Source organism: Heliangelus exortis, chromosome 10, assembly GCF_036169615.1.
Source record: "Heliangelus exortis chromosome 10, bHelExo1.hap1, whole genome shotgun sequence".
Lineage (NCBI taxonomy): Eukaryota > Metazoa > Chordata > Aves > Apodiformes > Trochilidae > Heliangelus > Heliangelus exortis.
Window position 1 is genome coordinate 22,130,302 of NC_092431.1, and position 16,093 is coordinate 22,146,394.

Here is a 16,093-nt window from a genome sequence, read left to right on the forward strand (position 1 = left end):
CAAGGCTCCAGGGTCAGTGGGACCACCTCTGCTTCAGAGAGGACCCCAGCCAGAGCTACAGCTATAGTGGGGCTGAAAGGACAGGCAGAGGAGGAAGCTGTGCAGAAACCAACAACACAGAAAGCTTTGTGAGCAAAGAGATGGTCAACAGACAAGGGTTCCTGATCCTAATGCTGAGGAGGAGATACTTTTAAAATACTTGATGTTTTTTTCTTGCACTTCATTAACACTCTGACACAGCTGCAAGACTAGTCCATGTGGAATCACTCTGCTATCTTTTTTTTCTTCCCATGTGTTGAAGCTCAGTATTATTAAATAACTTCATTCATGTGTTTTCCATACAACCCACAATAATCAATTACACTTATTCACAGGCAATGAAATCCAAAGTTTTTCTATACTTAGTGTTTCTTAATGCTGAGAAAATACTCACTTATGCGTGAGCACTCCAGATAAAACTGATTTTGCAAACTTTCTAAAAACTGATGAAGTAAAACTATTTTCCCTGAAAAAAGGTAAACAGGGCAAGAAAAATCTGTAATGAAACATGAACAATAAGGTACAGAAAGCAACTTCTCTGAGGAATGAAAAGAAATGCAACAGATAAGATGGTAATATTTCCATGCAAGCAAGTAATTATTACAGTAAGAAGAGCTATGCACTAAGCAACTTCATTTTGTTTATACTGCTTTAAAAATTGGTTTCCATTTTTTAGAAGATTTCAAATAATGCCAATAATTAACAGTTTATCCAACCATACAACATATAAGAGAAAATAAATAATCGATTTTTAAAAAGCACACAAGAAAGCACTGGTCCTTTCCATAAGAAAACACAAACCTTACTTGATTTTTACAAGGTATTTGCTGTAAAATACGTAATTATTAGAAACACGAAGAGCCACTGGAAACTGATAAACTGTCCATTGTTGTGTGTAAGAGTAAACAGCATACCTTCACTGCCAGAAAGTTGAGACCACTTTCATGAGCCAAAGCTTTGGCAATCATTGTTTTTGAGCAGCCAGGAGGTCCATAAAGCAGCACACCTTTGGGAGGCTGAATTCCCATCCGGATGAAGGACTCGGGATGTCTGAGAGGCCATTCAACTGCCTGCTTCAACTTAAGCTTGATGTCTTCTAGTCCACCTATGTCTGACCAAGATACCTGCAAAGCAAACCATATTGATGAATTCAGACAACGAAGAAAAGCTATTAAAAAACAAAAGTGCTCTAAAAGCTTGAAAACAAACAATCCTCTGAAGTATTGACAGAAAAAAACACACATAAAAAAGCAACACGCAAACCAACCACAGTTAAATTTGTTCTGCTGAAGACACAAGGCATATTTGTCAGGGCCAAAGGGATCTAAAACCTGTTCCAGCTCTGCCTGCACTGCTGTCAGCAGGGCCCAGCCTTCTCCCCACATCCCCACATTCAGTCTACTGCTACAGTGGAAGAAAGAGCATTTGGATGTGGTGTGAGTACTTTTGTCTAAGTCCAAGCAAACTGCACACCAAATAAAAATTCTCCTTGACTGTCAGTCTTTGACATAAAAGAGAATTACAAAGACAGCAGAGAACAAACAGAGAAGATCAACATGCATGGGGCAGGCACTCAGAAATACTCTGACTTTCAAGGCTAACTAGAAGGTGAGGAGCTGCCCATCTGCAGAACATCACGCCTCTCACACCAGGAATATGTTACCAAAATAAGTGCAGATTCAGTAAAGGTCAGAGCAAAGCAAAGACTGTATCAGACATACATCAGAGCATCCCAATAGCAGAGAGAGCCAAAGATTTTAGCAGCAGTGTTACCAAAGCAGCATGCCACTTTGGTACGTGTAAGCCACCTTGTGCAGCCTGCCAATATTCCCTTAGGAAATGCTACTCCATGCTACAAGCAAGAGCAACTGCACAAGTCAGATTAAAGGGATGGCAGCAATCAGATGGAGACTGTGTACAAGTCCCTAGTCTCAAAATGAAAATGTTTGCATGAACAACAACAATAAAAAAAAGTAAAAACTGCACAACTCTGTAGAAAGGAAGAAGGAAACAACAGCATTAATTCCTACACCTGACTTTGAGCTGGTATCTTAGGCTATCAAAACAGCCAAAAGAGAACAAGAGAGAGACCTTGCAGAGCAATTCAACTGTAGCAAAAACTGCCTTTCAGGAGTCAGACAGGTAGTCTCATACCAAATTTCTCTCTTTCTTTTCGAGGGAACATATGGCAAGGAAATATCCAATTTACACACCTCAGTTAAGCTCTTAAAGGTAAGAGGAATCCTTCCTTCCTGCTTGTTTTCACAATTAAAGACTGAAATCCACCTGCACATTTTTAATTACAATGAAGCAAACATCCAAGTTTCTAAAAAGTGAAGACATGTGTCAGATACCTCACTTGCTTCTTGTCACTGTTCCACCCATGCAAACCACCCCTTTTCACTCAAAATTCATGGCTGAATAACATAGTTAAGCTCAGGACAGTTAATCCCAATCTTCCGTTACTGTAAAAGCTGGTGTTTCTGAGTCAGATCTGAAACAGCATCACTTTTACAGCTTCTTTTAAAAATAGGTATTACCTATCCCTACAAACCTTAATTCTACTTAGCAGCTCTGTGAACCACAGAGAACTAAATCTTGGTACTTTTAAACAACTTTTTATTAGTGAGAAGACGTATAACATGTTTGTTCTCCGTTTTAAGTATCAATACTTGCATCTGGTAAAACACTGACTACTCATTCCTACCACCATGTCTTTCTAGCTAGACAAAGATGGTGACAAACATGAACAGGAATTTCTTAAAATTAATTAAGCCATCAGAAATTGTCTATAATTTTAATCAACAGAAGGCTAAGTCCATTAGTGTTATTTTAGCCAGGGATAAAATATCCAAATGGTATTTTTTACCCCTTGTAAATATTCACACAATATATAAATATGCACAAGTCTTCTGAGGCATTCAAATGATTTTTCAAGCTCACTACATGTCATTCAGCATAAATGCAAGTGACAGAATTGTACAGAAAAGGTGAAGTAGGGCCACCTTACACAAAGGTTGTTTTCAGGAGCCTGGGGAATTATTCTGATTTTGCAGACATTTAAAATCAGGAAGGGGAGGAAAGGGAGACAGCTGGGTCAGGACATACAAACAGAGACACTAAATGTGAGTTTGCCTGTCATGAGTTTAAAAGGAAAATAATTAAGCAATCAAAACTTCAGATAACTTTCTTAAAATTTCTGTAACACAAGGTGTAGAATTTAAGAAGCAATGGTATTAAAAGCAAAAACAGCTAATAAAACACTACCTTCACTTTCTGGTCAAGCTCTTAGCAAAACATTTTTTTCCTCATTTCAGAAGGCAATAAGCATGGCAAAAAAAATCCACCACCAATAAAACAATAAAAAATAAGAGTTCTCTTAGATTCATAGAAGCTTGGAAGAACCCAAAGGAGGGCAACCAGACTGGTGAAAGGACTCGAGCACAGATCCTATGAAGAGAGGCTGAGGGAGCTGGGGGTGCTGAGGCTGGAGAAGAGGAGGCTCAGGGGAGACCTCATCACTCTCTACAACTCCCTGAAAGGAGGTTGGAGCCAGGGGGGGGTTGGGCTCTTTTCCCAGGCAACTCTCAGCAAGACAAGAGGGCACAAGAGGTCTCAAGTTGTGCCAGGGGAGGTTTAGGTTGGACATTAGAAAGAATTTCTTTCTGGAGAGGGTGCTCAGCCATTGGAATGGGCTGCCCAGGGAAGGGGTGGATTCTCCATCCCTGGAGCTCTTTCAAAAGAGCCTGGATGTGGCACTCAGTGCCATGGGCTGGGAACCACGGGGGGAGTGGAGCAAGGGTTGGACTTGATGAGCTCTGAGGTCCCTTCCAACCCAGCCCATTCTAGGATTCTATGATTCTATGAACTAGGTGGATTGGGTTTGCACACAAATACTCAGTAACTTCCCAATTACAATTAACACAACTTCTAGTGGACACATCCTGACAATTACACTTCTTGCACAGGAACTCAAAGGAAAGGTCTTGCAACACAAGCAATGAAGTGTGATTTTCTGTCACTGTGGAAATGATTTTAAAGACCAGCTTTGGGGCTGAGCTTACACATACAAAGACAGTGCCCTGCTACAGTGTGTAAGACAACAAGGTTTCGTTACTGCTGGGATCTTTAGTGCTCCCCAGGTCAACAAAGCTCAGAATATGATGCAGAGCAGCAACTCCCCAGAGGTTGTTAAGCAACAGCAATAAAGAAATAAAGCAGACGTGCAAAGGATGTCTCATCCAGAACTTCTTGGCTGCAAAGACACAAATCTGAGTGTTGAATTACAGCAAAGGGAGAGAAACAGGCAAGCAAAACCCATAGCACTCTAAAAAATTTCACAAAGACCCATAAGAGAGGGAAGAATGGCAACTACAGTGCAACTCTCCAAAGAAATAAAGTATTAATTTCCTGATTTATAATGTGCATCCCCTCTCTCCTATATCATTGCTGCAGAAAAAGCAGCCATCTAAAAAGGTTGTAACATGTAGCATAGTTAAAAAAAATGGAAATGGAAAAATGGAAAACAAGATGCTGTGTGGAACCAGGCTTTTTGCATTTGCCTTAGTCACATCCAACATGCACAGCAATCTGGGCACAAGTGAAAGGACAAAAGAGTGAAGAAAAGTGAAGCAACAAAAAAACCCTGCACATGGTGACACATCCACCTCCAGCAGCTCATCCTGCATACAACCTTGCTTAGTCTGCCACCCCAAGCTCGCTTCATTTTGGCTGATTCCCCTACCAGTAATACTGCATGTGTTTTGGAATAAAAAAGCAAGCTCAACTTATGTCAATGAAAAAGCTCTAATAACTATCTTGTCCTGAAGTACTCCTCAGCAGCAGACTGCAAAGCAGTCTATAAAGATTACAGGATATCCTCAGACACCAAGAAATTACTTGCTTATGGCCACCCAAACAAGTAACTTCTAATATATTCCCTTGTTCTTTAGCTACTACTCCAGGTGTAAGTATAACAAGAGGTTTTCCAGTTTTTAAATAGGACAAAAGATTGCAACAGAGCAATTTAACCTAGTAGCCTAAGCATACCAATATTAATCAGCAAAGCATTCTAGGAGACAGGATTGCTGACACGTGACAACTAATTAATGGCTCTGCAGTTTATTCATTTGGCTTCTTAGATATCTGGTCCCTGCTGAGACCAACTCCTTCAGCATCCACTCACATTCCAATATTAGTGCAATCAAACACAGATTCAACCAGAGCAGTTAAACAGTAGAATCACAGAGTAATTCTATACACAACTCTAATCAGAGAAGTGAAAATTAGTCTGCAAAATTAGATTAAGACATACCTAAAAATCATTACTAGAAGCACGCAACACAAAATGTTGCATATTCTCCTTAAAAAAAAAAAACCAAAGGTATCCAAGGAACTTGAAGCTGCATTCTGCTTTCTGCTACAGTCTGTGCTCCCAGCAACAACCAGACCTGGTAAATTCCCTGGATAGGAGCACACAATGCTCAGTGCCTGGCACTGAGACACTGAGACACATCAAGTGAGAGTAAGACATACTTATTTTCAGACAAAGAGCAAATGACACTAATCTAAGTTAAATAACAACAATAAATAGATTATTTTTTTTAAAATATCTTTTTGCTTGTGCATGTCTATAAACCACACAGTGGTCAGACCTTTTAAAATAGCTACACCATGCTAAAGTACATGAATGAGTTTCAGATGTTTGGAAGAGTTCCTGCACCATATCCCAAGCTCCCAGCAAGCAGCTCTAGCCAGGAGGCTGCAGTTTGCATTCCTGTTTCTTGCTTTCCTGTTCCTACACTGCCACCCCAGTCACCTAGCTGCACCACGACAAAGTTCCTACACCTAACCCTTGGACTTGAGCTGACTTAGAGCAACTACTTCTGAGCACCTAACTTCATTTCTGTAAGCTGCAGCCCAAAATCATGGTTAAACTGAATTCCAGCACCTCCTTTGGAAGGACACCAAATCCATTGCATGTGGTACTTTAAATTCCACTTTAAACTAAGACCAGGCACTAAGCAGATGACCTGAAATTTACCCTACATCTTCACAGAATATGCATTATTTTGTAAAAATGCAGACCCTGCCTCTCAGCACAAAAGGAATCATCACTATGTTATCTTCCCTTCAATAAAGAATGAATTTCAGTAGCATTCCAGTGACTCGGCTGGTGTTTAACAAACAAAAACAACTGAAAAGCAAGGAAGCCACGGGCAGGATGGTTCAGTGGACAACAGGAGCCTCTGTAGTAGGTTGACCTGGATTCAGAACAGCTTTCCTGCAGCTCCTTGAGACCTCGCTTCTTTCTGGTTTTATTGTGCTGTTTATCAGCACTCCATCTGGCTCCAAGAGGGCTGGGATGTCTAAAAGGCACAGCACAGTGATAATGACATGAGCCCAGGAGCCAGCAGCAGAATAAGCAATGAAAGAATCAGTTCCTGGTTCTCAGCAGAACTCATTAGCCCTTGCGGATATTGATGCCACTGCACCATTTCCAGGAACAGCCATCTGGGGCCAGCCCAGGCATTTCCACCCAGCACAGCAAGGACTCCTAACAAGCCAAGTGTGACATCCGAGCTGGCTGTGTACAGCATCCTGTTCGCAGATCTTATTTCCCATTCCTATAGTTTGGGAATAAAGGTCCATCCTCAGTTGTGCAATCTAATTCCCACAACACTCGTCTTCACGCAATGAGACACAAATGTTTCCTTCGAGGGCTTGGACAGCTCCTGAGAAACACCAGCACAACAGCTTGCAGAGTCAAGATTTAGTGAGATTAACTACAGCATTATCTTTTGCTGAGTCTTTTTGAGCCAGATCATTGTCATCTTAAAAAGATCAGTTCCCAAGCCCAACCTATATTGTGACTGCTACTGAACTACTGTAATTCATGACTGAGAGGGCAGTGAGTGGCGTAAAGATGAACCTGGCATCTTTCTGTTTATGCAATGTTCTGTTCACATAATGACAGCCCCTGACAGGTAACTGCCTGGCAGTGATAACCTAACTACAGTATTTAATTCCATCCTCAGTTAAAACCATTTCATGCCACTGAAGACATTCAGGTCACAGCAGTATAAACTGCATGTAGAATTAGTCAACTGCTCAACATAAAATCTCAACAGTTAATCTCTTCACAGCTTTGTTTCAATACACTTTGGTTAAAAATGTTAACAGTTAGGTTCTGTTTAACCTTGTGCCTGCTTTACAAAGGCCACAGATGTCATGGGTATTCAGGATCTGCTTTGAGCAGACACCTTAAGATCTTTACTCCATTAAGTCACTCATCACATAAAACCAGAGATCAGGAGATACACTCCTGCACTATCAGGACCATAAGCTTCCAGAAACAGGTCCTCAAAATTTTAACCAGGCAAATAAATATGCAAACAAAAACATGACACACAACATTTATTGGCCAATTGAGGCTTCCACTTTAAAAAAATTCCTCTTTTGTAGGGAATTTCAGTGCCTAACCACAACTCTTAACATAGCTCTAACGATATTACTGGTGTATTGCAAAAAAATAACTTACTTTTGGCACATCAACTGCCACCTCCCTCATGGCGCTGGGCCTGACATCATTCATCCCCTGCAGGAAGTCATTGAAAGCAATCACCACTGACCCAGCCACCTCCTTGTCTGACAGGTTTGGGCTTTTCCCCAGCGCTCTCCGCAATGCATACAAACCTATTAAAAAAAACAACAACAAAACAACATGGTAGTACGTAGGCTGCCTTCTGGTTCTCACAAATATAACAGCAGCACTGGAAAGGAAATGATGCTCATGAGAATGCTTCAACACCAAGCCCTAACTAGGTCAAATTACATGCACAGCTCTTCTGATGAGAGCAAGAAAAAGGGTATTTCATGACCACAGACAAAATATAAACTAAAACTATTCCAAAAGACAGAATGAAACAGCCCTGCCTCCTTGTTCCTGGAGATGAAGCTAGCAGTGCAAAGCCTCCCAAGGTCCATACATCAATCTGAACACATTTCTAAACCACAGAGGAAGAGGGATAGCAAATATTCAAGGCAAACCTTAAATCAGCTCATATAGGACAGTTGCAAGCTTGTCCATTCTTCTACTATAAGGACTGCGCAGTCCAAGCTGCTTTTAAAAAGAAACTGATGAGATTTCTTTTACTTTCATTGGAACCTTCTCTCACTATCTAGTAAGATGCCAGATACCTGTGTTTTTCTTGATAATGCCACAAACATTCCCTGCAAACATTACCTTGTTCCCTTCAGCAATCACACTTTTCAAATGCAGGCGCAACTTTTACCTTCTCCTTTGTTTGGCCAAATCAGCTCACATACAATACCTATAAATCTCAACATTCATTCCTAGCTTGCCCCTATAGTTGAGTCCTCCAAAAGCCACCCAAGTCTCACCCACTTACACATCCATTTGTTATTATTCCTCGGGCAGGACCGAGTGGTACCATCTGCAGCTCTCAGACATTCCCCAGAGAGTGCAACTACAGCTCCAGTTGTGCAAGATGCTCAGAAGCATTATGGTTTTCCCACTGTATAATGTAAGGCCTAATATAATTTGGACTTCAATTGCTCCTGTTTTCAACCCAGTTCTGTGAACTGAAACAGCTAAGTATGTCATTTACAGTATTATTACGTGACAAGTATAATCTTTAATACAGGTATATATACACCCACCCACAGGCATGTATGTGACATGTTGTGTTACATAAAAAAATAAGGCAGTTACTGTGACACCAGGTCGCCTTGCATCACCATAAAAAGACAAATATTGGATAAATCTTATTTACATTTAACCAAACAAAGCAAAGCATCGATCATGTCTACATGAAAAAAGCCAATAAAAGAATAAAAGGGACAAGCCCTTTCTGAAAACAGACAATTCTAAATTTCAGTGGATTCTTGACTTCTTTCTAGAGGCACTGGTAAATGTGGACTTGCAAAGTTTCTGACAATAGCAGGAATTCTGCATTTCCTACAATATATACAATGTGTGAAGAGATATAATATTTCCCCTGTGAAGCAGTACAGCTGGTGTCTTTCCATAAATCACCTATTACGGCAGAATCTTGAGCACCTGCATTCAATACCCAGGCCCTTGATACAATAAAGGAAAAAAAACAAACCAGCAACGTTGTAATTCAGGTTTCCCCTTGCACAGAACATCCAGAACTATTAAGATATATAAATAAAAACATTCCACGAGGCCAAGGAGAAAAAGGAAAATATAGTCACCAGGAGGACAAGTATAAAATATAACTGACTCATTTAAAAAATCCAGACAGTTTTCATGTCATTCCTCCCCCACTTCTTCCTTCCTCTGAAACAGGTCATTTTAAGCAAACAAAAAACATAAGCAAGACAAGAGATTCACTGCCCAGATTTAAAACTTACTTCCAAGGAAATAACAAACTTGACATCTTATGGTAGTGTCACTGCAGCTAACTATCTGGGCAGCGCAAGCAGGTATGGGGCTTGAGTCCTATGATTTATTTTTGGGGAAACCCACTCATGTGACACTCTCTTTAAAAACATGAAAGGCATAACATGAAATTAAGTCACAGAGGAAGAAGTAAGAGATAAAGATCTCTGCTCCTCACTTCTATGCATATCAACAGGTACCAGTTTAGCCCAGTGCCCACTGGATACATTTTAATCATGTCATGGTTATCTTTTTTTCAATACATGAGAAATCCTTAAAAACAAACAAGTTTATTTTAAAAATTGAGAGAGCAGGGCAGATAAATGCCCAAGGAGAATACTGCTCTTAAGGATCATTACTTCCAGTGCTACTAGCAGTAGGAGTGAAATTTCAGTCCTCAGCAGTGGGTTTGAAATGCAGCAACCTTGATCCAGAACAGGAATAAAAAGGTCACAGCTCTCCAAACAAAGCCTGAATTGATTTCAGCATGTGCAGGCACACACCACTGCATAGGTCAGCATTTAATTGAAACAATGTTTTACATTAAAACAATAATAAAAAACAGATTGGAAAGAAAGCATGATCCTTCCTGTTTCCTCCGGTTATCATAATCATTCTTTCCTGCACTTCAGATTGACCTCCGAACAGAGGCAGAGAAATCCAGAGGCTGCACCTTCCTGTTAAAAGGACAGGAAGACACAGCCAGGGGCTTGCTGAAGCCAGAAAAACACACCCTTGTCTTGAGACACTGAAAGATGTATTTAACATAGAGAAATGCAGGGCAGGATGCAAACCATGCTGCTAGAAGCAATGCAGAGGCAAAGGAGGCGAAACAGCACAGCAAACCTAAGTTTTTCACCACAAATGTCATAATGCAGCTGAGGTTCACTCATCAGAGAGCAGCTCATCCCAGCTGTCAGGTGTCTCACTCACACGGGTTTTGAGCAGAGGACACGTCCTGGCTGTAAGCTGACTGAGCACAGCATTTGTTTCAGGTTTGCTCGCTCCTTTTCAGGTGCCAGTTCATTGTTAAGGATTACTGAATGCCAACAGCCCTTTGGTAGAGACTGATAAGGCTCACAAGTGGGCAAGGAGGGTTCCAGTGGTACATCCCAGCAGGAAGGGGAGGAAGGACACAGAGGTAGTCAGCCTGCTGCATAGTGCAGGGGGCTTTTTGGCCAGGCTACCTATTTATAGCAAAGGGATACACAACTGCTCCCCAGCACTATCCTATGCAGAGCAGCAACTTAACTTGGAAGGCAGCCTTTGTAACTGTTAACAATGATACTCAGTGGAGTAAAAATGGAAAATCCCAGTTAAAAAAATAAAATGAAAAAACTCCAAGCATAATGTATCACGCATGATTATAAACAATGGAAAATAAACAATTTGTTCCAGTCCAGCAACTGTGTGCTCTACCTCACCAACTCATCCTGTCTGTCTAGAACAGAGGAAACTAAGTGGACAGAAGGGGAAAAAGCCCAGCAGAACACCCTGTCCTGGTACAGATGATCATTCTTTGGTACCAGGCTATGCAGGAGGACGATAGCATTGTTTCCCTTTAAGATTTTCTTGCTCATAGCTTGGCTAAGTGTTGGCACATTAGATCATACTAACAAATGTCTGAGCCTAAAACTAGACCATGACACTGCTATATTTGTCAGGAGTTTGTGTATAACTATGTACTACTGTAAATAATAGAAAGTATCCACTCAGAGCAATGAACATACACACTTTAGGTTTCAAAAAGAGTACATACACAATGCTTGGTGAAACAAACTGAACAAAACAATATTGATAATCACACATCTTTTACTGCCCATTAGCTATTGTCTGAGTGACAGAGCAGTCAGAGGCTGCTCCTCAGGGACTCACTGTTCATCACATCACCCCAAACAGCTCACCTTTCCTGCAGGTGGCCAGGCTACCAAAACTGCAGAAGCTGAGAAAAAATCCCAACACATAGATCTAACAAAGACATTCCTAGGTTTCAGGGGAATTTACTTCCCCATCAGTTACAGGGAGAAACAAAAATCCTAAGAGCAAGCTTTTCAATTGCCTTTTTTTTTTTTTCTTCACAGATGCAGCAGAGTAATATTGATTCATACTGGCAAATGATGTAGCTCAATTACTTATTTGTAAGAATAAGTCAGTGAACCATTATAATCCTCAATGCTAAGCAAGGTGATACCCTTAACTGCATTACAATCAGACAGTTTAAAACACTTGGATGCAAAAAAGGTGACTAGTGCTTCTTCCACAGAAGTCTCAAAAGTTTCAGCTATTGCCATGCAGCATCCTCACTGGAACTAAATTGATGTTATTGCAAGAGAGACAACTATTTATACAAAAACATTTGTTCTTCCTCTCCACATGATGCTATCTTATCACAGTCCAAGTGTTTTGTATCAGCACACTGAAATTATGTGTAATGAACAAGGATGTTCAAGATAAATTGAAAGAGTTACAAAGCAAATACTTCCTTTCTCTGTAAACAATACGACTGAACCCCCTTCTTGAAGAAACCAAGATATATTTATATTCACCCTCTTGAAATGCTAGAGGCAGCCATAGAAGGATAAGTTTATAATAAATTGCTATATTTGGAAACCTTTGTTGCTAAGCATCTTCTAACATTGAGTACAGTTTATACCATTCATATTCCTGCTACATAATTAACATTTCATGTTTTTCCAAAAAGAGTGCAGTGCTTATCTCTGTTGTTAAATTAAAACCATTATAATTTTGTGGGGGAACTAATACAAGACAGTGTGGCCAACTAAATTAAAGCAGAAGCAACAAGATCTCAGGGGTGTACAAACACTGACATTATATGCAAGGATATGGCAGTCTGTCTGCTATGCACTGCCTCAGAACTCAGCTGCTCACACTAAAAGGTAGTTACTAAATAATTTAGGACACAGTAGACCTCTCCCAGTCTTAAAAGAATAACATTTTCTCAGCTGCACACATGTCCAGGCCCTTTTCTTGTCAAGAACTGTGTTCATGAGAAACCCTCAGAGGGTACTCAACTCCTTGAGAGGCTACCGCAAGGAGCCTGTTGCAAGCTGATGTCTACAGAATCTGGTCCAGCACCCACTGAGGTATTTGCAGGTTTTCCATACCATGCTGTTAACTCACACAAAAGCATGCAGTGAACTGCAGAAATCACTGGCATCTTCCCACAGTAAATCCCAGCTTCTCCACTGTAGCAGATGTCACCCTGAAGAGAGATGAGGTACACTAATTCTGAAAGAATTGCATCTAAGCTGGTGACACTGCCCGTGCTAGAAATACCACTTTTACTTTTAATTTTGCTGGATTGACCATAGTTATTTGCAGGACAGGAAAACAGTACTTACATAACATGTGAGGGGGACAACAAAAACACCCAAAAGTGATTATTATATCCATCTACATATAAAGATTTCATGGTTGTTTGGTCATAACATCCTGTTTGGAACAGTTTGTATGACACTGCAGAGATCCTCCAGGTTTTCCTTGCCTTTCCTCACCTTGCCCATTCCAGCATGCATCAGATCCTGTGCACGCCACATACACACAGGCCTAGAAACATTTAGGGCAAGTGAAAGGTTTGCCTATCATAGCTCTACAGATACCACATTTGTCATGTCACATTAATTACTACACCCTTGGTTTATATAAGCAGTATATACACAATATTATATGTGCTAAAAACAGAGTTGAAGTATAAAGATAAGGAAGGATGAGTCCTTTGAAAATGATCTCAAGTTTGTATTAAGAATATAAACAAAATTTAGCTTGTAAGCTTTCAGACTTTCCAGCCACAGGGTACCTAAAGATATAAACAGGATGGCCAGAACTCAAGAACCACCCAAAGCCCAATACTGCATGTGATCAACAAGAGACAAGAATCTTATACCAAAAACTGAAAATGTATTTCATGAGTACTTACACACACATCATGTGTGAAAGGGCCACAAGTAATGTGAACATTTACGAATAAACTCCCAATCCCAATATTGCCTGAATATTGAGCATTGTGGTTATTTAGAAATGCACAGCAGCAGCCTTAACTATACATTTATATCATGTTTTATGCTGCATTATATATTAAATATTACATTCAATTCTGAGCCCTGCTTTGCCAAAAGGTTATTGACAAACTGGAGGGAGTTCAGAGAAAATTAACATAATTTCTCAGAAGGCAGGAAGGACTTATTTATGAGGGAAGATTAAAAGAGCTAAATATTTATAGTTTGGCTCAGTAATGAATGAGGAGGTAGGGGACATGAGAACAGCCTGAAGATATCTGAAGGGTGTAAACACTAAGGAAGGAGAGTGAATGTGTTATACAAGCATGTAAATAGAAATAATGGGATAAAACTAAACAAGGAAAACTTAGGGTGAATACACAGAGTGTTCCTGGACAGACAGCTATCTTGGCTTCTCAAGTGAAGCAAAAGAACCCCATTGCTTGAACAAACAAGACTAGACAAAACACTGGCAAATCTGCCATATGGAATAACCTCACTCTGATGAGAAGAAATATTACCTCATAGCAGTTAGCCTTTCCTATGTTTAACTCCAGTGAAAGCAGCAATAGCTTACAAGGTGGTGAAGATTTAATATTAAAGGTACAGAAGCTTCATCAGGACAAAAAACAACCCAAGGAAGAATGTTCCTTTAACCATGAGCAATGTAAATTCAGATTATGTAATACTTCAACCAAATCATGCTTCTGCACCTCTACAAATGAAAAATACATCTGGGCTGCAAAGAGTTAAAGATGCTGAGCTGCATTCTCCCCAGCAGAGGTCACTCCCAGTTAACAAGTGACAAGCAATTTAACAGCATGGATTCCAACTTCAGCGAAGGTCAACAGAAAGGAAACATCCTCCTTCCCATCACTTGGGATGCAAAGCACAGAGGTAACAGCCTGTCCTGCAGTCAGTTGCAGGCAGATGCCAGGTTTGGATCTACATAACAAGTAGTGTTCAATTTGCACAACATGCAGAATTTTGTTTTCTAAAAGGACCTGATAAAATGGGTGAATATTGCCTGTTTGCAGCTGGATTAGGAAGTGTCCAGAATCAGTATTCACACGCACAAGTAAAGCCCAGGATGGGTCATGTTTGGGGTTGAAATCACAGCACTTTTCACTGGCTACGCCACATAACTCACTAAATCATGATTTACCAACATATTAGAAATGGCACAAGGAATTCCCCAGTGTTGATGAACTTAACTTTCAGCTTTGAAATCTATTAGCAATCAAAGAGCTTTTCTAATCTGCCCAGTAGCAGACTGGTGATCCTCACATTCCACGCTCAGCTATGTTTCTTTGATACAAAAATTAATTACATCTCATTCTTTAAAAGCACAGACTGTGGACTTTTTCTTTTTTTACAAAATATAAACACTAACAATAAATTCTAAATAAGATACACATTGTCTTACCTGCTTCCTTGCACAAGGCTGCTAAGTCTGCCCCCACATAACCATGTGCACTGTCAGCCAGTCTCACCAGCTGGGCTGCAGTGAGTGAATGAGGCACCTTCCTGAGGAGCCTCTGGAGAATGTCCATGCGGCCCCGGGCATCAGGAATTCCGATTTCAATCTCCTTATCAAAACGGCCCGGCCGGCGCAGCGCTGCATCCAGGGCATGGGCACGGTTGGTGGCCCCAAGGACCAAGACCTGCCCTTCACTCTCTTCCTGAAGGCATAAACAATGCAAAATATTTTACCATTAAATGTTACACAGCTTACAAATACACTTCTTGCTTGTTTTTCCCAACTACTACACACACTAAAATACTGCTGCTAGCTCTAAAGGAACAAAGAAAACCTTTTAGAATATGTATCACACAAGTGAGCCCACCCAACCTCTCCCTGTTTGCAGTTCAGCATTACTATGCAGTGCACACACATACATAGAATAAAAAAGAAACTTTATTCCCAGTTGCCCATGTCTCAGTGTCTCTCCCTTTAATCCCCAAGAACCTGTTTTCCTATAGCAGGAAAGTGAGCACCAATGGAAGTGAAATAAGTGTTCAAGCTAAAGGGCAGCACTGGCATAAGAACATGAAGGTATCAGGCAGACCTTGAATAAACAAAGTTGGGAAACAAATCATTTAAGGCATCAAAACCAGCAGAGACAGGAGGTTACAAAGCTTCCTGGAAGAAGTAGGAAAAGTCCAGTAGGAAAAGTTCCTGTTCAGTAGGAAAGGCAAGGTCAAAAATCCTAGCCAATTTCCTCAAGCTCTGCTTATTCACTTTTAGTGAATAAGTTAAAAATCAGGTAGGAGGTCTCTTGCAGTGCCATTCTCTTTCTGTGAACAAAACACTTTCTCCAGGAAGAATATGCCTCAGATATTGCCATCAGAAATGTTCTGCCTGTGAACAACCCCAGACTGGGCAACTCAACTTTCATGCAGGAAAATAATTAGAAACTTGCAAATTACAAAAATAGCAGAAACTCATGTTCATACTGTGGACAGATTAATCTTTCCTGCTGATAATCATAAAATAATACACAAGAGACTGGCAGATTTTAGGGCCTTAATCCATAATGCACTTAAGAAATCTACTGCTTCTTCAGCAGGCTTTTGTTTCTGTCCAAAATATTGCTGTGTCAATCTTGAA

The 16,093-nt window shown here is 40.4% G+C and overlaps 1 protein-coding gene across 1 annotated transcript in view; it reads right to left on the bottom strand.

Annotated features, from left to right (window-relative positions):
* Positions 1 to 16,093, bottom strand: part of AFG2A (AFG2 AAA ATPase homolog A) — a 136,581-nt gene that overhangs the window by 109,897 nt on the left and 10,591 nt on the right. The window contains 3 exon segments of the mRNA XM_071753880.1: positions 954 to 1,163; positions 7,580 to 7,734; positions 14,909 to 15,164. Of these exon segments, the coding sequence (XP_071609981.1) occupies positions 954 to 1,163; positions 7,580 to 7,734; positions 14,909 to 15,164 (621 nt within the window).